At 37.7% G+C, this 20,350-nt stretch overlaps 2 protein-coding genes across 4 annotated transcripts in view; both read left to right on the top strand.

Moving 5' to 3' along the window:
- Positions 1 to 521: 521 nt before the first annotated feature.
- Positions 522 to 13,957, top strand: LOC114135307 (inter-alpha-trypsin inhibitor heavy chain H3-like). Its single transcript, XM_028002482.1, has 20 exons — positions 522 to 723; positions 1,341 to 1,501; positions 4,727 to 4,831; positions 4,963 to 5,125; positions 5,215 to 5,325; positions 5,416 to 5,544; positions 5,790 to 5,906; positions 6,075 to 6,243; positions 6,322 to 6,432; positions 6,661 to 6,842; positions 6,939 to 7,118; positions 7,199 to 7,314; positions 7,806 to 8,056; positions 9,658 to 9,699; positions 10,419 to 10,460; positions 11,688 to 11,795; positions 12,139 to 12,307; positions 12,732 to 12,880; positions 13,025 to 13,109; positions 13,189 to 13,957. Exons 1-20 carry the CDS (start codon positions 652 to 654, stop codon positions 13,301 to 13,303), a joined length of 2,577 nt encoding a protein of 858 aa, XP_027858283.1. The 5' UTR covers positions 522 to 651; the 3' UTR covers positions 13,304 to 13,957.
- Positions 13,958 to 14,126: 169 nt separating this feature from the next.
- The window catches only part of LOC114135305 (inter-alpha-trypsin inhibitor heavy chain H3-like), a 49,923-nt gene continuing 43,699 nt past the window's right edge, over positions 14,127 to 20,350 (top strand). Inside the window, exons 1-14 of one of the 3 annotated variants that reach the window (XM_028002479.1) lie at positions 14,127 to 14,330; positions 14,933 to 15,093; positions 16,306 to 16,410; positions 16,542 to 16,704; positions 16,794 to 16,904; positions 16,995 to 17,123; positions 17,369 to 17,485; positions 17,654 to 17,822; positions 17,901 to 18,011; positions 18,240 to 18,421; positions 18,531 to 18,710; positions 18,792 to 18,907; positions 19,399 to 19,649; positions 20,175 to 20,222. In XM_028002479.1, the coding sequence (XP_027858280.1) occupies positions 14,259 to 14,330; positions 14,933 to 15,093; positions 16,306 to 16,410; positions 16,542 to 16,704; positions 16,794 to 16,904; positions 16,995 to 17,123; positions 17,369 to 17,485; positions 17,654 to 17,822; positions 17,901 to 18,011; positions 18,240 to 18,421; positions 18,531 to 18,710; positions 18,792 to 18,907; positions 19,399 to 19,649; positions 20,175 to 20,222 (1,915 nt within the window). In that variant the 5' untranslated portion in view covers positions 14,127 to 14,258. The remainder of the gene's footprint in view (positions 14,331 to 14,932; positions 15,094 to 16,305; positions 16,411 to 16,541; positions 16,705 to 16,793; positions 16,905 to 16,994; positions 17,124 to 17,368; positions 17,486 to 17,653; positions 17,823 to 17,900; positions 18,012 to 18,239; positions 18,422 to 18,530; positions 18,711 to 18,791; positions 18,908 to 19,398; positions 19,650 to 20,174; positions 20,223 to 20,350) is intronic. The other 2 variants (XM_028002476.1, XM_028002478.1) reach the window with 2 other exon arrangements.

Below are 20,350 nucleotides of genomic sequence, written 5' to 3'. Positions count from 1 at the left end.
AATTTCATCAGTGTTTATGCTTTCCAATAAAATAAATGACACAATTCCTGGTGAGCGGCATAACAGTATTTCTTAGCTTTTGGTCTCCAAAGCAGAGATTCCTGAATGTTTATTTTTTATTTGTTGGGGGGTGGGTGGGTCTTCTATGCAGTCTTTCTTTTGTGCTTTACACTGACTCTTGTGTCTTTAATCTCTTTAATGCTTGCATTTAAATCTAAGTGTATTATTGCTTTTGCCTGCTGTCACCACTTGTCCCAACTCCCTGCCAACCTTGTTTGTCAAATTAGTATTCTAAAAAGAAGCTGTACATACTTGAAAGAGTCAACAGTAAATTTTTCCTTGACAGCACAATATCTTTTCCGAAATCTGTTATTTTTTAAAATGCCGTTTTCTTTCTGATGCAAAAATTGACGTGAGAAAACTGTGACAAAGTGCAAAAACTGGACATTCTTGTCAATAGCAAAGGCCATATTTGCCACTGAGTAACACTAAAGTTCGGTTTCCGTGCAGAGGGAGTGGATTGGTGTGTGGGAGTGTTTGATTTTGCAATGTATGCAAGACAGTGGGCTCAAAACAACCCACAAACAATGACTTTGCTGTAGCTTGAAAAACCGTTTTAGGTTCATAGAATCAAACCTGCTCCGAGTCGTCATGGGGAGAGCCTCGGTGCTGCTTACTGTCTTTGGGCTTCTGCTGGCTTTGACTGCGTCACTACCAAACAAGGTACTGTCTTACAACAACAGGAAAACAGAATAAACATCTTTATTTAAATATCTTTAATAGTTACTTTATTCTGTATTGAGACTATAAAGGATCTTCCTTTCATCTGGAACACACTAAGTGTGTAAAAACATGTTAAATGATTTGCAGTCTGCAATCTAAAGGATGTTTTAAATTTATCTCTTTTTTTGTGCATGATCTGTCTAGGGATCTAATTTCTCATGAGGTCAAAGTCTTCTTGCAATACGAATAAATCCAGCCTGAAGGCCTAGTGTGAGGCTTAATTATTAGTTTGATTCGGACTTAGTTTTGGGTTAGTTCTTCAGAAATATGAAGCTTAAACGAAAATGTAAAAGGGAAACTGAATGAAATATCTAATAAGAAAATAAACATGTACGACAATCGCGTTGTTTTAAATGTTGACATCTAATTCGAGTGTGATATAGAAAATAGATCTGCTGACTTCATGCTTGATAAATTATCTATAGCAACAGAGTGAATAATTAATCATGTGCCCATTGAGACAGTTATTTCCTAAAACACATTGTTTTTCTGATCTTTGGTTCTGTCAACCACTGGGGTCAACGTCTCAACTTGTTTCAAAATCTGTGTTTGCACAGGATGACTGGGACATTTACAGCTTTCACATCAACTCCACTGTGACCAGCCGATATGCCACCACCGTCATCACAAGCCGTGTGGCCAACCGTATGAACGAACCAAAAGAAATTGAATTCCATGTTCAGATTCCCAAGAATGCCTTCATCAGTAGGTTCAGAATGTGAGTGTGGAAAAACACCAAATGCTCAAATCAAACCTTAAAGACACATTAGAAGAAGCAAAATAACCTTTTTTCACCTCATAGTCTGAAACTAAATCTGACAAAACGTAAGTGTTGAATCAGTGAGGATTGCCAAAGTAATGTCTGTTCACTAATATTTATTCACAGAATTTCCTGCTTTCTTCAAAGATTGCAAGATTTGAATCATTTTGAACATCTAGCCCAGATGATTTTATATGTTTGAGATAATCAAAGGCACACATGGACGAGGCAACTCCTCAAACACACGGCTTCCTTGTGCGACTGTTAGAAACATTTATCGCCAAAAAGAATCACCATGGCAAAAATCCCAAGAATTAGTCTATTTAGATTTATTGCTTGCTTGCTGTCAAGCAGCACTCTCTGACAGACACACAAAACTTTTCTATATTGTATACTTGCTGTTATGTATGTGATAAAACAATACATTATTCAATAGCACTATTTTGTGTACTATGTGGAAGAATACCAAATGTGGTATCAGCGCATTGATCTCACTATGTTCTTGGGAAAAATGTTTAATAAACTAAGTCACGTTCCACTGAGGTTCTGTTGAGTTCATATAGTTAAGCTATGAGAAGCTAGCTAACGACCTACAGAGAGAAAGTGAGTAACAAACACCACACGAAAATGTCGGGAGGCGTTGGACAAATGAACATTTTTGAAAACGGCACAGAGGACTGGACAACATATGTGGAGCGAGTTGAACAGTACTGGCTGGCTAACAAAGTAGAGGATGACTTCAGAAAACCATTGACATTCAGTTCTCTGCGTACTCCAGCCGCAAAGAACAGCTATCGGTTTGCCAAGGATGTGTAATGTGGGGAACCTGTGTCATAATACCACCCCTACTACGTAAAAGGGTACTGAATTCACTACATAATGGACATTTGGGTGTGGTTAAGATGAAAAGCCTTGCTAGGAGCTATGTTTGGTGGCCAGGCATAGACTGTGAAATAGCTAAGTCTTGCACTGGTTGCCAGCAGACACTGCACCAGCCCCAGCCAGCACCTGTACACATGTGAGAGTGGCCATCCACCCCCTGGCACTGCATCCATATAGACTATGCTGAACCATTTATGGACCAAATGTTCCTGATTGTGGTTGATGCTCACTCAAAGTGGCCAGAAATTTTTCCTGTAAAGCATGCAACAACAGCCAGCACAATCAACACCCTTAGATCACTTTTTGCCCGCACAGGTCTGCCTCAACAGCTTGTCAGTGACAATGGCCGTCAGTTTACTGGAGAGGAGTTCCAGTGTTTTCTTAAGAACAACGGTGTATGACATATCACTTCAGCTCCTTATCACAGTTCAACGAACGGACAAGCTGAACGGTTCATCCAATCATTCAAGAGGTCCATGAAAGCCAGCCGGACAGAGGGGAGACCTCTGGAATTGAAAATCGACAACTTCTTACTGGCTTACAGAAACACCGTTCATGCAACAACTGGGCAAACACCTGCAATGCTCTTCATGGGACGAAATTTGAGATCTCGTTTGGATCTGTTGAAACCGGACATTCGGAAGAATGTTGAGGACAAACAGCCTTCCTTGGTGGAAACAAGAAGGAACAAAACCAGATCTTTTGACATTGGACAAAAACTACTCGCCAGGGACTATAGATGCCCAAGTCAGAAATGGCAGTCTGGCACAATTCTGTCAAAGACAGGACCTTTGACATACAACATAAATGTTGGAGACAACTCTGTCTGGCGTAGACATGTTGATCAGATTCTAGATGTGGAGATCCACAAAAGTCTAGAGCAACCTGAGGACACATCTACATCTCGAGATTCAGAAGAGTTCACTTTTGCTACATCTTCTGGGGTTCAGAGTTCATGTGAAACCACCAGTGTGCCAACAGCTGAACCTTCCACACAGAGCACCATAGACTCTGGTCAAACAGGTAGACGTTATCCTGAGAGAAATCGCAGAGCACCTCAGAGACTGAATTTGTAGATTACCTGTTTATGTATATAGGAGCAGTTTAAATGTTAAGAGTAACTAACCTGTTTTTGTGTTGCAGATATCTAAATAGTTGTCATGTTTCTGTTTGAGCAAGTTTATTGGATTATAACATTTAGCTAAATGTATTTTTGGTTCGTCAAAGCTGGATGGGAGGAATTGTTATGTATGTGATAAAACAATACATTATTCAATGGCACTATTTTGTGTACTACAGTACAGACCAAATGTTTGGACACACCTTCTCATTGAATTTAATGAGAAAGTGTGTCCAAACGTTTGGTCTGTACTGTATGTGGAAGAATACCAAATGTGGTATCAGCGCATTGATCTCACTATGTTCTTGGGAAAAATGTTTATTAAACTAAGTCACGTTCCACTGAGGTTCTGTTGAGTTCATATAGTTAAGTTATGAGAAGAAATATAACACTTGCAGAACAAATGTGGGGCAGAGGCTGAGTGAATTCAAACTCTGTGAAACCCCCTGGAACAATGTTTCCTTATCTTTGAGACCAGTCTTTGTCTCATAGCCGAACATGACCATAGACCACAAAGGCTGCTATATGTATATAACTAGAAATTTGACAATAACACTGCAGTAATTGCATATGGATAATGGATAAAAGAAACACCTGTAATCCTCTAAGGTTTCAATCCTCAACGTGTTGATATGATGTGGTCCAAGAAATTGGTCTTTATCTCAGCTATAAATTGGGTTTACACTTTCATGATCATCCAAAGAATGGCAACAAATTAGGTACAAAGTGGCTTCAGGACCACCAGTTTTCTATTTTAGGCCATCATGAAGCCCTGATGTGAGTCCTATCGATAATTTTGAGTTACTGCTGAAAAATGTGTGTGAACAAGGCAGGCTACACATCTGACTCAGTTTCACCTGGTCTTCCAAGATGAATGGGCCTAAATTACAGTAAACTATTGTGAAACTTGTGTTGGAATACCCAAATTGTTTGACCAAAGTCATACACGTTCAAAGGCAATTACACCAATTACTGGGGGCATTTATATAGTTTTCAATTTAAAGAAAGTAAAAACCTCTACCAAAAATGCATTTTTATGTAAATTTTCTGTGCTTCTAACAATAATAATGCTTTTAATTCTCATTGACCTTAGTAAGAAATTTGTGTTCTCAACTATGAATATTTACAATCATAGTAAAATGAGTATTCAAGCTACTTTTCAACAATGGTTTGTGTTGTAGGATGATGGATGGTCAAGTGTATGATGGAGTTGTGAAAACTAAGGAGCAAGCTCAGGAGCAGTACACTAGAGCTGTGTCCCGTGGCGAAAGCGCTGGGATTGTCCGGTAAAAGTGTTTATTTATTTACTTGCAGGTCCTACATAAGATGTGCTGGAATTTATATTGTATTTTATAGTTCAGTACAGCATGAATAACTTAACGTGATGATAAATCGAATGGTAATGTCTCTGTTTCAGCTCTGTTGGAAGAACCATGGAGGAATTTAAAACCTCTGTAACTGTGGCGGCCCACCAAAAGGTCACCTTTGAACTCACCTATGAGGAGCTGCTGAAGCGAACCCACGGCAAATACGAGCTGCAGATCTATGCTCGACCCATGAAGCCTGTCGAAGACTTCAAGGTTTGTTGAGCGACCATTAAGAGGATGCTAGCTGACAGGTTTCTACATTAAATGTTTCTAACCACTTTGTTTTGTTTTCTAACTACAAGGCTGATGTGCACATTCACGAGAAAGCCGGCGTCAGTTTTGTTGATGTGAAAGGAGGGCTGAGCACCAAAGCCTTGGCTAATGCTATCACTAAAACACATGCAGATAAACAGGTACAGCTGGTTCTAATGGTTATATAAAAGTCATCTCACAAAGTAACCTCTCCCAAACACTACATGGTATAATCTGGCTTGCTTTTGCAGGCATGGGTACATTTCTATCCAACAGTGGACCAACAAAAAAATTGTGACAGCTGTGGAGAAGAAGGGATGAATGGAGATCTGGTTATAACTTACGATGTCAACAGAGACAATGGATTTGGAGACATTAAGGTACATATTGATTTGTTGGGAACATGTTTTTGGAAATTATTTCTTGAATGAGAGAGGAAGTCATGGTACTTGAATCAGTGCATAATCTCTCTAGCTAGTTGCAGTCTATCCAAGGTCTTGAAGGATTTTCCCCAATAGTGAGATGCTGTCTTACCATGACTGTGTAACCTAAAATACAGGACTTTAAGATATTTTATCCCTTTCACTGGTGCATTTTTATTAATCCTGGGTCTTACTTTCCCCAGACTTCTGATGGGTACTTTATCCATCACTTTGCTCCATCAAGTCTTCCACGAATACCAAAGAATGTTGTCTTTGTTATCGATCGAAGTGGCTCAATGCGTGGCAGAAAAATTACACAGGTGATGTATTTATAATTCAGAGCAGGTAAAGTGTTTTGTATTAATCTTTATTTTGCATTACCACTTCCACTCAACTTGAAAACTGACATGAAGCACAGTTAGCATAATGTCTCTGTCAAGGTGTCTTACTAAACCTGAATGTAAACCTGAAGCTTTGTATCTTCACAGACGCGAACTGCTTTACTCCGTATTTTGAATGACCTGGCAGAAGATGACTTCTTTGGTCTCATCAGTTTTGACAGGGAAATAATTCACTTTAAACCGGAACTCGTTCAAGCCACTGCTCTAAATCTGGAGGGAGCGAGAGAGTTTGTGAGGAATATTGAAGACAGAGGAAGTGAGATGAATTTATTCACTAAACTGAAAACATTGCAGCAGGATGGAAGTGAAATACTTCACTGCGTTTCTTTTTTAGGTACAGACATCAACGCAGCAGTGTTGGAAGGAGCCCGTATCCTGAATGAACATCCCAGAGAAGGCTCAGCTTCCATCCTTATACTTCTCACAGATGGAGACCCAACATCAGGTTAAGGACATTTCCTGCCATAGCATCCATTCTTTAAAGCTGCTTTAAGCAACTGATTAAATAATCAAAATGACAGTAAACTATGAAAATATGGGCCTCAAAAAAGTTTCCGAGAAAATAAAAGTGTTTCCTGTTTTTTTCCACTATTTTTGTTATAAAGGAATTTCATTGCACTGTTTGTCTCTTTATGTTGTCTGTTGTGTATCAAATTGTGGTGTGTTGTTGCAGGAGTGACAAATTTTGACACAATACAGTCCAACGTAAAACAGGCGATTGCAGGAAAGTTTCCTCTCTACTGTCTTGGTTTTGGATTTGACGTTAAGTTTGAGTTCTTGGAGAAAATGTCGCTGCAGAACAACGGTGTAGCAAGACGGATTTATGAAGACTCTGATGCTGACTTGCAGCTTAAGGTAGATTGAACTGTGTTTCTTGTTTCATTAACTTTTTCTAAACTTTTCTGCCAAAACAAACAGTTGCCTGTATTAAGCCTTCATATGTATTGACAGGGTTTCTATGATGAAGTGGCCACTCCTCTCCTAACAGATATCACAATGATCTATGTCGGTGGAACCAATCTAACCAAGACTAACTTCAGTCAGTATTATAACGGCTCTGAGATCGTGGTGGCCGGTGAGATCATTGACAACAATGTAGAAATCTTCACTCCTCAAGTTGTGGCCATTTCAGTAAGATTTATTTGTGCAACTTAAAACAATAAAATTTAAGTAAGAAAATGATGATCTTACATTTTTTCTGGTTTTGACAGAGCAAACAAAAAGTAACATTTTCTAACACAAACGGCTCTGTGGATTCTTCGGTCAGTGATGGATTTCTTCAGAGAGTTTGGGCCTACCTCACAGTTAAACAGCTTTTAGAGAAAGAGTAAGTGCTATATGTGATACCTTCTCTTCATTATGCTTTGAAGTTTAATATTCATTATTGTATCAGTATAGAGAATTTAACAATTTTGCATCCCATACAAAATTGTCAGGACTAGCCGTGTTTCCAAATCTTGAATTCTTTAATGTAACTGAAAGCAAATTAATGATATACTTTGATGCACTTAAAGGTAAATGTGAGACGGATGTCTTTGAGGGTTAATTCTTGATATTGTTACATTTGTAAATTATTCTAGGACAAGTAGAAGATGATGGATGATTGAATGATTACCCATCATCCAGTTATGATAATGGATAATGGGTGGATAAGGAAGATGGACGCAGCTGTTTTTACAGCTGATCACAGTTAATTTTTTGGATCTTTTAGAAACTTTGGTCATGTTTTTTATTATTATTATGGTCACTATCCATGGATAGCATGTTTATTGGCCCACTTGTAAGCACTGCACATTAATAAATTATTGTTATGCACAGGCTTTTATTATCTGGACCTGAGAAAGAAAAAGTGAATAAAGAGGCTTTGGAGTTGTCCCTGACGTACGGCTTTGTGACACCACTCACATCCATGGTGGTCACCAAGCCTGAGGGGGAGAGCTCAGAAATTCATCACAAACCGAAGGAGAGGGAAGAACCACTGCCTCAGAGTTATCACAGGTCTCCGATGATTAGCTATGATCAGCGTCGGAGATTTATCAAGTCGTTTTCGGGACGATCTGCCTCATTAAGTAAGCAGCAAAAATATCAGACCCAAATCAATAATTTTAAAATCAAATCAGTAGAGCTCATCATCTCTTTTGCATTGATTTTATACCTAAAACATTTGAAACATATCTAAAATACTTTTGCTGTCATTAAATCTGACATTTTGCAATTGCTAATAATTTGTGGTAATCTGGACGGAGTTAAGATGTAGTATGATTTACTGTCAGATAACGATGAAGGACGTAGGAGTTTGTCTTGCAATCGGTGGGTTGCCGGTTTGACCCTCACCCTGTCTGTCTCTGTCATTGTGTCCTTGGGCAAGACACTTCAACCAACTTGCCTGCTGGTGGTGGACAGAAGGACCAATGGTGGCACTGTAATGTAATTTTTTAGGCCCGAGCAGCAAGGCGCTGCGAAGGCCTATTGTTTCCATACTGTTTCTTCTTATTTTTACGATTCTCTCTCCGAAAGAAGGGGCTTTTTGGGGGCTTTATCATATTCAAAAAATCACCAAACTTGGCGGACGCATACAACATGTTTAAAATTAATGTATTTTAAGGTCGTCGCAAAAATTGCAAAAGATAAGGCTCAACGGCGCCACCTGTCAACTTTCAAAAGACCCTCTGCTATTCCCTTACTTCATTGTAGAGACATGAAATTTGGTACACTTGCAGATCTCACCAAGACGCTCAGAAATTACAATTATTGTCATAGCGCAAGTATCACAGGAAGTTGGCCATTTTGGATCAAATCCGTAATTTTCTTTTTTTTATAGACGTCGTATCTGATCGAACTCCTCCTACAGTTTTTCACATACACACTTGAGAATCACTCAGCAGACACTTGAGGGATCAAAGGTCAAAATTTATCAGAGGATTTCTCGTACATCAAAGCATGTGGGCGTGGCTTAGTGTCAAGCTTTGACTATTCGCCAGGAAACATCAAGGTTCAATAACTTATACATACAAGATCACAGCTGCATCAGACTTCATATGTCTCACTGCAGACTAGTCCTGATCACATTGTCATGTTCAATTGATGACATCACCTTAGCCACGCCCATTTCAAACAGGAAGTCACCTGGTTTTCCTGCAGTATGTCTGACATTTTCTCTGTTATTTATATGGGTTTAATCATGTGTAAACTGACTTAAAATGATAAGATGATTAACTCTGCCAATGCTCGCTGCTGGCTGAACCGTGTGGGTGTGGCCAAATGGCGAATATCAGTCCCTCGCCATATTCATGCCATTGTCTTTAAATCACACATGGGTGATCCGATTGGCACCAAACTCGATATGTAAGACCTTTGTTCACCTCTAAAGAGCCCAACAGCATTGAAATGTAATTTGACTCCACTGAGCCCCCTAAGTTAATATATCCGCTGCATCTCCTTGCTACATCGAACGATCTGCACCAGAGTTTTTGTGAGTCGTCGGGGAGCGTTGACGAACACATTCATGTGTATCGCCTGATGGACTGGTGGGAAAATTTGTGACAGCTTCTGCGGTGGCGAGCGGGTGGCGGTACTGGAAACCCCGCGGTGGCCATTAGGCCGGAGCGGCGCTGAACTGCGAGGGCAGTATGAGGCTGCTCGCAGCTTTAATTTTCTTTCTTCTTCTTAGGGCCTCGGACATGGACACCGTTTGAATGGAAACCGTTTGTATGTAAGCTCCTCCTCTTTTTTTTTACCCTTATAGTATCATCAGTATGACTTTGCTGATTTAATTAATTTATAATTACAAATTGAAAGTATGTCCCCACATTATAGAAAATATTGTTTTAAGTATGTGATATGTTATTAAACATAGGTTTTCATTGAGTTACTGTTACTTTAAACAGAAAGTTTTACAAAGCAAAACTAAACCACTGAGTTACAGTTTAAAAGAGCATTTCTCCTTAACTTATACCAATTCCCCTGAAATGATTTAAAAATTTGACAGCCTGATATCATTTGAGGAAAAAAATATACATTTATATATTCTGCGTTTTAATAGTTTTGGAAATCCTAACTAACCTAAAACATTAGATGTTTTATCTGATTTAAAACATCAGTGAGTTTACCCATTTGATTTTGACAATTTTTATCATTAAGTCAATGATATGTACTCTTACGCTGCTTACGAAACCTGGCCCTCTCAATATAATTCTCCTCATTAATCACTAAGAAGTGTGTAAGATTTTTTCTTTTTTTCTCACTGAGACTATTCATTTGTGAAGTGAACAGAGATTTTATTTCTACAGAGTCAACAGAGGTTCATATTACTGTTATTTTCTTTGCTGTATCTTCAGTGCTCATAAAATATGAAAATATTCTAGTTCTCTTTACACTGAAGCTTTATTAGACCAGAACAGCTGAATAACTTTATGAACATTTGGTTCACAGATGATGGTTTTCCTACAAGACGTTACAGTTACCCTCCACTTGGTAAAGTACATCTACTCTTTTTACAATTATTTTTGACATTATTTTGTTTTTCTTACTTTGGTTTTTAAAAGAAAACATTTTATAACAATGCACAGTAACAATTTAGCAAGTTAATATATATTTTTTTTACTGCTGGCTTTCTGCAGCAGAAATATAATCTAGAAACTGTTTTAAGCTGTAAAACTTAAACTAAAAACAATGTAAATAAAGAGCAGAGAAGAAGGAGAAAAAGTAAGGGGGTGAAAATATTCAAACACTGAAAGGACTAGAATACAGCATCAATCCTGTCTTGAAAAGATGGACATTAATTAATCTGCTGCTATTTACAGAATGTCAGGTGTGTGTGTGTGGGGTGTGTGTGTGTGTGTGTGTGTCTGAGGGGGAAGGAGGATCTTAGATTACACTGACAGAAAATTCACATGTAAAAACCAAGTATCAGACCGGAAGTGAGACGCCACATGTATGCATGTGGATTTGGAATGTTTCGTGGCAAGAAATTGATAAATAAAAAATAAACCTGCCATTCCCACGTTTCACATGGGAATGGAATAGATGAACAATAATACCTTATCACATAATAGATCATCACCGGATCTAAAACTATGATCTACAGCAGTCCAATGTAAATACAGCTGCATGTTTAAGGGTACTGTCGTGCTGGTTTTCTACCAGGATTCCTTTTGTTTTAGTCCTGTAGTCTTTCCTCCCTGATAAATAATTTAGAGACATGTCTTAGCTGCTGTATACAAATTTTTGTGCACGTCATTGTGTGCTTGCAGCAGTTTGTATGTATGTATATTCTAAGTTATCTTTCACATCATAAACACTGAATTAAGCAAAAATAAAACGGAACAATAGGCTTAAAAGTTAAAAGTTTACTAATAATAAAATAATTTTTTTGATGATGTTCAGATGTTGCAGGTTGTCACTTACTGTTTCTGAACACCTAGATATTTATTCATACTAAGGAGAAATGTTGTGTTTTTGTGTTGCTGTGCTATTTTATAATATTTTAGTTTATTTTAAATATTATTTAATGATATGCTGTGTTCTAGACAAGTCTGTGATTATTTTTTGTTGTAAATTGTGTGTTGTGTGACTAAACTAAATATGGATTGAATAGTGAATAGGAAATTTGCAAACATGAATCTTTTGATATTTAGGATGTTTCTGGAAATAATAATAAATGTTTTTTTAATATCTCACCACCTGCCATTTTCTTGTTAGCTCCTGTTTCTCACAGATTTTTGATGAAAACTGCGAATGACACTCATCCACTCTGCTTTGACATTGTTGGAGCTGTAATTGTTAAACTTCTTCATCATCCTGGCACAGGTCCGTATCAATACTTATTCATCTCTTCCAACTGGGAGATAGAAAAAGAAATGTTTGATAAAACCAGATGTTTTTTTACCTGGATAGACCAAACCAAAAAGCTTTACTTTAGGATTTATAAATGCTAAAGTAGTTAGGAAGGTATTGTGTTAGTTAGGTTTTCCAACCTTTACAAGAAAATGGCATTTAAGGTATCATTTGGTGCTTCTTTAAAACAAAATAAAAATCAGAATTTTCATGAAGAACTGCAGTGTGAATGTAGCTAAACAGATACTGAGTTTCCTCTGTCTCATGTTTTAATTTAAGTAATACTATAGAGATGAGCTGCCTCTTTTCTCTTCAGAGCTTTACATAAATGGTGTGTTGGACTCAATAAAAAATGGTGGCTTCAATGAGATCGTCATCCACGTCGGCGCTGACTTCCATATCAAGGTGGAACCAGAGAGAATCAGCCTTCAGCAGGGACAAAATATAACTCACTACACAAGAGCGGAAAACGTCACAGCTGGAAGGTGACTTTGCATTTAAAAATTCAATATTGTTACTGATCCCCAAAATACATTCTTATGTGAAGAGGCTTTTATCAAGCAGATTCAAAGATGCAGAATATATATGTGATTAGTAGAGAAAACATAGTAAATAAATACCGTATGTCAAATGTAATCTGAAAGTTGCTCTTGAGGCTGGTCTAAAGTTTCACAATTTGACACATTAGAGCCGTCAAACAAACGTTAAAGCATTTTATACGAATTTTATGTGAAAGTCCAACACAAAGTACCAAATAACAGTAAAAGTGGACATAAAATGCTACAAGTTGTTTTTTTTCAAATAAATGAAGATCTAATTAGGCAATCAGTCCCTTATTCACCTTCACACTTACGTATATTTTAGTGCAACCAATTGCCTTCAAAAGCCATTTCTTGCCTGTTTTTCTAGATTTACAGTGAACAGGATTAAAAAGCACACAGAAGTTACAGATGGCGACATGCGTTTGGTCATCTTAGTCCATGAGAAGCATGGGAGGAAATTCCTTTGGCCTGTATTAAGACAGCTGCCATCTGCTGGCGACACTGAAGGACTTTTAGGTGAGAGACATTTCTGTTGTAGTTTATCCATTTGTCTTACTTGAAGCTTTTTTTGAATTTGCTTAAGTACCATTTAGGCAGTGCACACTGTTGGCTGTGGACGTTTTGTTTTGTAAATGTTTTCTTGTTGGATTTTGTGTACAGCTTTAAATCGTGTGCAGTATGAAGAGGTTCATCAAGATGCTCACACTAAAGTGAAGACAGCAAAAGGAGAGACTGATGCTCAGCGGTACTTTTTGCCTTTTGATTAACACATTTTTGCAAGAGAAAAATACAGCAGTTTAAAGATCTTTTTCCTCTTTTTTCAGTTCCACAGCTGTTGACCTCAGAATTAGGAGACCCGTAGAAGTCGGCTGTTGGCTTATTCCTGCTGACTTTGTCCTGCCAAGACCTTTGACTGATTTTCTTGTTGCCCATGTTTAACTGAAAGTCCTGATAATTAAATCAGAAAAATTGCAAGTTACAACTTAATCCAAAAAAACAAGTCAAGGTAGGTTTAATTTACCATGTTAAAATGCACAGAACATAGCAGAATTGATACAAAATTACAATTAACAATTAGTCTGAAAAATGATTTATTTTGTAATTAAGAAGTTATCACATATTTCAAATACATATTTTGCAACGATCAAAAATAGGATTCATTTGCAGTCGAATAGAAACTAATTAATGTTCCTTACATTGATTAAACACAGACCCCAGACACACTCTACGTAGTTCAATTGTAATTTCATCAGTGTTTATGCTTTCCAATAAAATAAATGACACAATTCCTGGTGAGCGGCATAACAGTGTTTCTTAGCTTTTGGTCTCCAAAGCAGAGATTCCTGAATGTTTATTTTTTATTTGTTGGGGGGTGGGTGGGTCTTCTATGCAGTCTTTCTTTTGTGCTTTACCCTGACCCTTGTGTCTTTAATCTCTTTAATGCTTGCATTTAAATCTAAGTGTATTATTGCTTTTGCCTGCTGTCACCACTTGTCCCATCTCCCTGCCAACCTTGTTTGTCAAATTAGTATTCTAAAAAAAAGCTGTACATACTTGAAAAAGTCAACAGTAAATTTTTCCTTGACAGCACAATATCTTTTCCGAAATCTGTTATTTTTTAAAATGCCGTTTTCCTTTTTGATGCAAAAATTGACGTGAGAAAACTGTGACAAAGTGCAAAAACTGGACATTCTTGTCAATAGCAAAGGCCATATTTGCCACTGAGTAACACTAAAGTTCGGTTTCCGTGCAGAGGGAGTGGATTGGTGTGTGGGAGTGTTTGATTTTGCAATGTATGCAAGACAGTGGGCTCAAAACAACCCACAAACAATGACTTTGCTGTAGCTTGAAAAACCGTTTTAGGTTCATAGAATCAAACCTGCTCCGAGTCGTCATGGGGAGAGCCTCGGTGCTGCTTACTGTCTTTGGGCTTCTGCTGGCTTTGACTGCGTCACTACCAAACAAGGTACTGTCTTACAACAACAGGAAAACAGAATAAACATCTTTATTTAAATATCTTTAATAGTTACTTTATTCTGTATTGAGACTATAAAGGATCTTCCTTTCATCTGGAACACACTAAGTGTGTAAAAACATGTTAAATGATTTGCAGTCTGCAATCTAAAGGATGTTTTAAATGTATCTTTTTTTGTGCATGATCTGTCTAGGGATCTAATTTCTCATGAGGTCAAAGTCTTCTTGCAATATGAATAAATCCAGCCTGAAGGCCTAGTGTGAGGCTTAATTATTAGTTTGATTCGGACTTAGTTTTGGGTTAGTTCTTCAGAAATATGAAGCTAAAACAAAAATATAAAAGGGAAACTGAAGGGAATATCTAATAATAAAATAAACATGTACAACAATCGTGTTGTTTTAAATGTTGACATCTAATTTGAGTGTGATATAGAAAATAGATCTGTTGACTTCATGCTTGATAAATTATCTATAATCTTAATCATATGCCCATTGAGACAGTTATTTCCTAAAACACATTGTTTTTCTGATCTTTGGTTCTGTCAACCACTGGGGTCAACGTCTCAACTTGTTTCAAAATCTGTGTTTGCACAGGATGACTGGGACATTTACAGCTTTCACATCAACTCCACTGTGACCAGCCGATATGCCACCACCGTCATCACAAGCCGTGTGGCCAACCGTATGAACGAACCAAAAGAAATTGAATTCCATGTTCAGATTCCCAAGAATGCCTTCATCAGTAGGTTCAGAATGTGAGTGTGGAAAAACACCAAATGCTCAAATCAAACCTTAAAGACACATTAGAAGAAGCAAAATAACCTTTTTTCACCTCATAGTCTGAAACTAAATCTGACAAAACTTAAGTGTTGAATCAGTGAGGATTGCCAAAGTAATGTCTGTTCACTAATATTTATTCATATAATGTCCTGCTCTCTTCAAAGATTGCAAGATTTGAATCATTTTGAACATCTAGCCCAGATGATTTTATATGTTTTAGATAATCAAAGGCACAACTTCTCAAAAACACGGCTTCCTTGTGCGACTGTTAGAAACATTAATCGCCAAAAAGAATCACCATGGCAAAAATCCCAAGAATTAGTCTATTTAGATTTATTGCTTGCTTGCTGTCAAGCAGCACTCTCTGACAGACACAGAAACTGTTCTTTATTGTATACATGCAAAACGAATGTAGGGCAGAGGCTGAGTGAATTCAAACTCTGTGAAACCCCCTGGAACAATGTTTCCTTAACTTTGGGACCAGTCTTTGTCTCATAGCAGAACATGATCATAGACCACCAAGGCTGCTATATGTATATAACTAGAAATTTGACAATAACACTGCAGTAATTGCATATGGATAATGGATAAAAGAAACACCTATAATCCTCTAAGGTTTCAATCCTCAATGTGTTGATATGATGTGGCCCAAGAAATTGGTCTTTATCTAAGCTATAAATTGGGTTTACACTTTTATAGTCATCCAAAGAATGGCAACAAATTAGGTACAAAGTGGCTTCAGGACCACCAGTTTTCTATTTTAGGCCATCATGAAGCCCTGATGTGAGTCCTATCGATAATTTTGAGTTACTGCTGAAAAATGTGTGTGAACAAGGCAGGCTACACATCTGACTCAGATTCACCTGGTCTTCCAAGATGAATGGGCCTAAATTACAGTAAACTATTGTGAAACTTGTGTTGGAATACCCAAATTGTTTGACCAAAGTCATACACGTTCAAAGGCAATTACACCAAATACTGGGGGCATTTATATAATTTTAAATTTAAAGAAAGTAAAAACCTCTACCAAAAATGCATTTTTATGTAAATTTTCTGTGCTTCTAACAATAATAATGCTTTTAATTCTCATTGACCTTAGTAAGAAATTTGTGTCCTCAACTATGAATATTTACAATCATAGTAAAATGAGTATTCAAGCTACTTTTCAACAATGGTTTGTGTTGTAGGATGATGGATGGTCAAGTGTATGATGGAGTTGTGAAAACTAAGGAGCAAGCTCAGGAGCAGTACACTAGAGCTGTGTCCCGTGGCGAAAGCGCTGGGATTGTCCGGTAAAAGTGTTTATTTATTTACTTGCAGGTCCTACATAAGATGTGCTGGAATTTATATTGTATTTTATAGTTCAGTACAGCATGAATAACTTAACGTGATGATAAATCGAATGGTAATGTCTCTGTTTCAGCTCTGTTGGAAGAACCATGGAGGAATTTAAAACCTCTGTAACTGTGGCGGCCCACAAAAAGGTCACCTTTGAACTCACCTATGAGGAGCTGCTGAAGCGAACCCACGGCAAATACGAGCTGCAGATCTATGCTCGACCCATGAAGCCTGTCGAAGACTTCAAGGTTTGTTGAGCGACCATTAAGAGGATGCTAGCTGACAGGTTTCTACATTAAATGTTTCTAACCACTTTGTTTTGTTTTCTAACTACAAGGCTGATGTGCACATTCACGAGAAAGCCGGCGTCAGTTTTGTTGATGTGAAAGGAGGGCTGAGCACCAAAGCCTTGGCTAATGCTATCACTAAAACACATGCAGATAAACAGGTACAGCTGGTTCTAATGGTTATATAAAAGTCATCTCACAAAGTAACCTCTCCCAAACACTACATGGTATAATCTGGCTTGCTTTTGCAGGCATGGGTACATTTCTATCCAACAGTGGACCAACAAAAAAATTGTGACAGCTGTGGAGAAGAAGGGATGAATGGAGATCTGGTTATAACTTACGATGTCAACAGAGACAATGGATTTGGAGACATTAAGGTACATATTGATTTGTTGGCAACATGTTTTTGGAAATTATTTCTTGAATGAGAGAGGAAGTCATGGTACTTGAATCAGTGCATAATCTCTCTAGCTAGTTGCAGTCTATCCAAGGTCTTGAAGGATTTTCCCCAATAGTGAGATGCTGTCTTACCATGACTGTGTAACCTAAAATACAGGACTTTAAGATATTTTATCCCTTTCACTGGTGCATTTTTATTAATCCTGGGTCTTACTTTCCCCAGACTTCTGATGGGTACTTTATCCATCACTTTGCTCCATCAAGTCTTCCACGAATACCAAAGAATGTTGTCTTTGTTATCGATCGAAGTGGCTCAATGCGTGGCAGAAAAATTACACAGGTGATGTATTTATAATTCAGAGCAGGTAAAGTGTTTTGTATTAATCTTTATTTTGCATTACCACTTCCACTCAACTTGAAAACTGACATGAAGCACAGTTAGCATGATGTCTCTGTCAAGGTGTCTTACTAAATCTAAATGTAAACCTGAAGCTTTGTATCTTCACAGACGCGAACTGCTTTACTTCGTATTTTGAATGACCTGGCAGAAGATGACTTCTTTGGTCTCATCAGTTTTGACAGGGAAATAATTCACTTTAAACCGGAACTCGTTCAAGCCACTGCTCTAAATCTGGAGGGAGCGAGAGAGTTTGTGAGGAATATTGAAGACAGAGGAAGTGAGATGAATTTATTCACTAAACTGAAAACATTGCAGCAGGATGGAAGTGAAATACTTCACTGCGTTTTTCTTTCAGGTACAGACATCAACGCAGCAGTGTTGGAAGGAGCCCGTATCCTGAATGAACATCCCAGAGAAGGCTCAGCTTCCATCCTTATACTTCTCACAGATGGAGACCCAACATCAGGTTAAGGACATTTCCTGCCATAGCATCCATTCTTTAGAGCTGCTTTAAGCAACTGATTAAATAATCAAAATGACAGTAAACTATGAAAATATGGGCCTCAAAAAAGTTTCCGAGAAAATAAAAGTGTTTCCTGTTTTTTTCCACTATTTTTGTTATAAAGGAATTTCATTGCACTGTTTGTCTCTTTATGTTGTCTGTTGTGTATCAAATTGTGGTGTGTTGTTGCAGGAGTGACAAATTTTGACACAATACAGTCCAACGTAAAACAGGCGATTGCAGGAAAGTTTCCTCTCTACTGTCTTGGTTTTGGATTTGACGTTAAGTTTGAGTTCTTGGAGAAAATGTCGCTGCAGAACAACGGTGTAGCAAGACGGATTTATGAAGACTCTGATGCTGACTTGCAGCTTAAGGTAGATTGAACTGTGTTTCTTGTTTTGTTAACTTTTCTAAACTTTTCTGCCAAAACAAACAGTTGCCTGTACTAAGCATTCATATTGTTTCTATAATATGTATTGACAGGGTTTCTATGATGAAGTGGCCACTCCTCTCCTAACAGATATCACAATGATCTATGTCGGTGGAACCAATCTAACCAAGACTAACTTCAGTCAGTATTATAACGGCTCTGAGATCGTGGTGGCCGGTGAGATCATTGACAACAATGTAGAAATCTTCACTCCTCAAGTTGTGGCCATTTCAGTAAGATTTATTTGTGCAACTTAAAACAATAAAATTTAAGTAAGAAAATGATGATCTTACATTTTTTTCTGGTTTTGACAGAGCAAACAAAAAGTAACATTTTCTAACACAAACGGCTCTGTGGATTCTTCGGTCAGTGATGGATTTCTTCAGAGAGTTTGGGCCTACCTCACAGTTAAACAGCTTTTAGAGAAAGAGTAAGTGCTATATGTGATACCTTCTCTTCATTATGCTTTGCAGTTTAATATTCATTATTGTATCAGTATAGAGAATTTAACAATTTTGCATCCCATACAAAATTGTCAGGACTAGCCGTGTTTCCAAATCTTGAATTCTTTAATGTAACTGAAAGCAAATTAATGATATACTTTGATGCACTTAAAGGTAAATGTGAGACGGATGTCTTTGAGGGTTAATTCTTGATATTGTTACATTTGTAAATTATTCTAGGACAAGTAGAAGATGATGGATGATTGAATGATTACCCATCATCCAGTTATGATAATGGATAATGGGTGGATAAGGAAGATGGATGCACCTGTTATTACAGCTAATCACAGTTAATTTTTTGGATCTTTTAGAAACTTTGGTCATGTTTTTTATTATTATTATGGTCACTATCCATGGATAGCATGTTTATTGGCCCACTTGTAAGCACTGCACATTAATAAATTATTGTTATACACAGGCTTTTATTATCTGGACCTGAGAAAGAAAAGGTGAATAAAGAGGCTTTGGAGTTGTCCCTGACGTACGGCTTTGTGACACCACTCACATCCATGGTGGTCACCAAGCCTGAGGGGGAGAGCTCAGAAATCCATCACAAACCGAAGGAGAGGGAAGAAGCACTGCCTCAGAGTTATCACAGGTCTCCGATGAGGAGCTATGATCTGCATCAGAAAGTTTTCAAGTTACGTACAAGAGGACCTGTCTTTTTAAGTAAGCAGCAAAAATATCAGAACCAAATCAATAATTTTAATATCAAATCAGTAGAGCTCATCATCTATTTTGCATTGATTTTATACCTAAAACATTTGAAACATATCTAAAATACTTTTGCTGTCATTAAATCTGACATTTTGCAATTGCTAATAATTTATGGTAATCTGGACGGAGTTAAGATGTAGTATGATTTACTGTCAGATAACAATGAAGGACGTAGGAGTTTGTCTTGCAATAGGTGGGTTGCCGGTTTGACCCTCACCCTGTCTGTCTCTGTCATTGTGTCCTTGGGCAAGACACTTCAACCAACTTGCCTGCTGGTGGTGGACAGAAGGACCGATGGTGGCTGTATAGCAGCCTCTCCTCTGTCCGACTGCCCCAGGCCAGCTGTGGCTACAATCCAGTAGCTTGCCACCACCAGCTCATGAATGTGAATGACTGATTTCATGGTATAGCGTCTTTGACTGTCCTAATACAGCACTCTGTAAGTCTAATGGAATTTTTTTTCTTCCTTCTTTTTAGATCGTATCCTGCGGAAAGATGCAGTTATTCCAGGGCCACCGTATGGATGTAAGCTCCTCCACCATTCTTTTACCCTTATAGTATCATTAATAAGACTTTGTCGATTTAAATAATTTATAATTACAAATTGAAAGTATGTCCCCACATTATAGAAAACATTGTTTTAAGTATGTGAT

This window comes from Xiphophorus couchianus, chromosome 20 (genome assembly GCF_001444195.1).
Source record: "Xiphophorus couchianus chromosome 20, X_couchianus-1.0, whole genome shotgun sequence".
Lineage (NCBI taxonomy): Eukaryota > Metazoa > Chordata > Actinopteri > Cyprinodontiformes > Poeciliidae > Xiphophorus > Xiphophorus couchianus.
Note: the sequence above shows the minus strand (reverse complement) of the source record. Positions and strands in the feature narration are given on the sequence as shown.

What these genes read in the sequence shown, in the direction of transcription:
- LOC114135307 (XM_028002482.1), top strand. Translation starts at nt 652, where the DNA reads ATGGGGAGAGCCTCGGTGCTGCTTACTGTCTTTGGGCTTCTGCTGGCT. An exon ending in AAACACATGCAGATAAACAG is followed by an intron (nt 5,326 to 5,415) that starts GTACAGCTGGTT and finishes TTGCTTTTGCAG; the next exon opens with GCATGGGTACATTTCTATCC. An exon ending in ATGCTGACTTGCAGCTTAAG is followed by an intron (nt 6,843 to 6,938) that starts GTAGATTGAACT and finishes ATGTATTGACAG; the next exon opens with GGTTTCTATGATGAAGTGGC.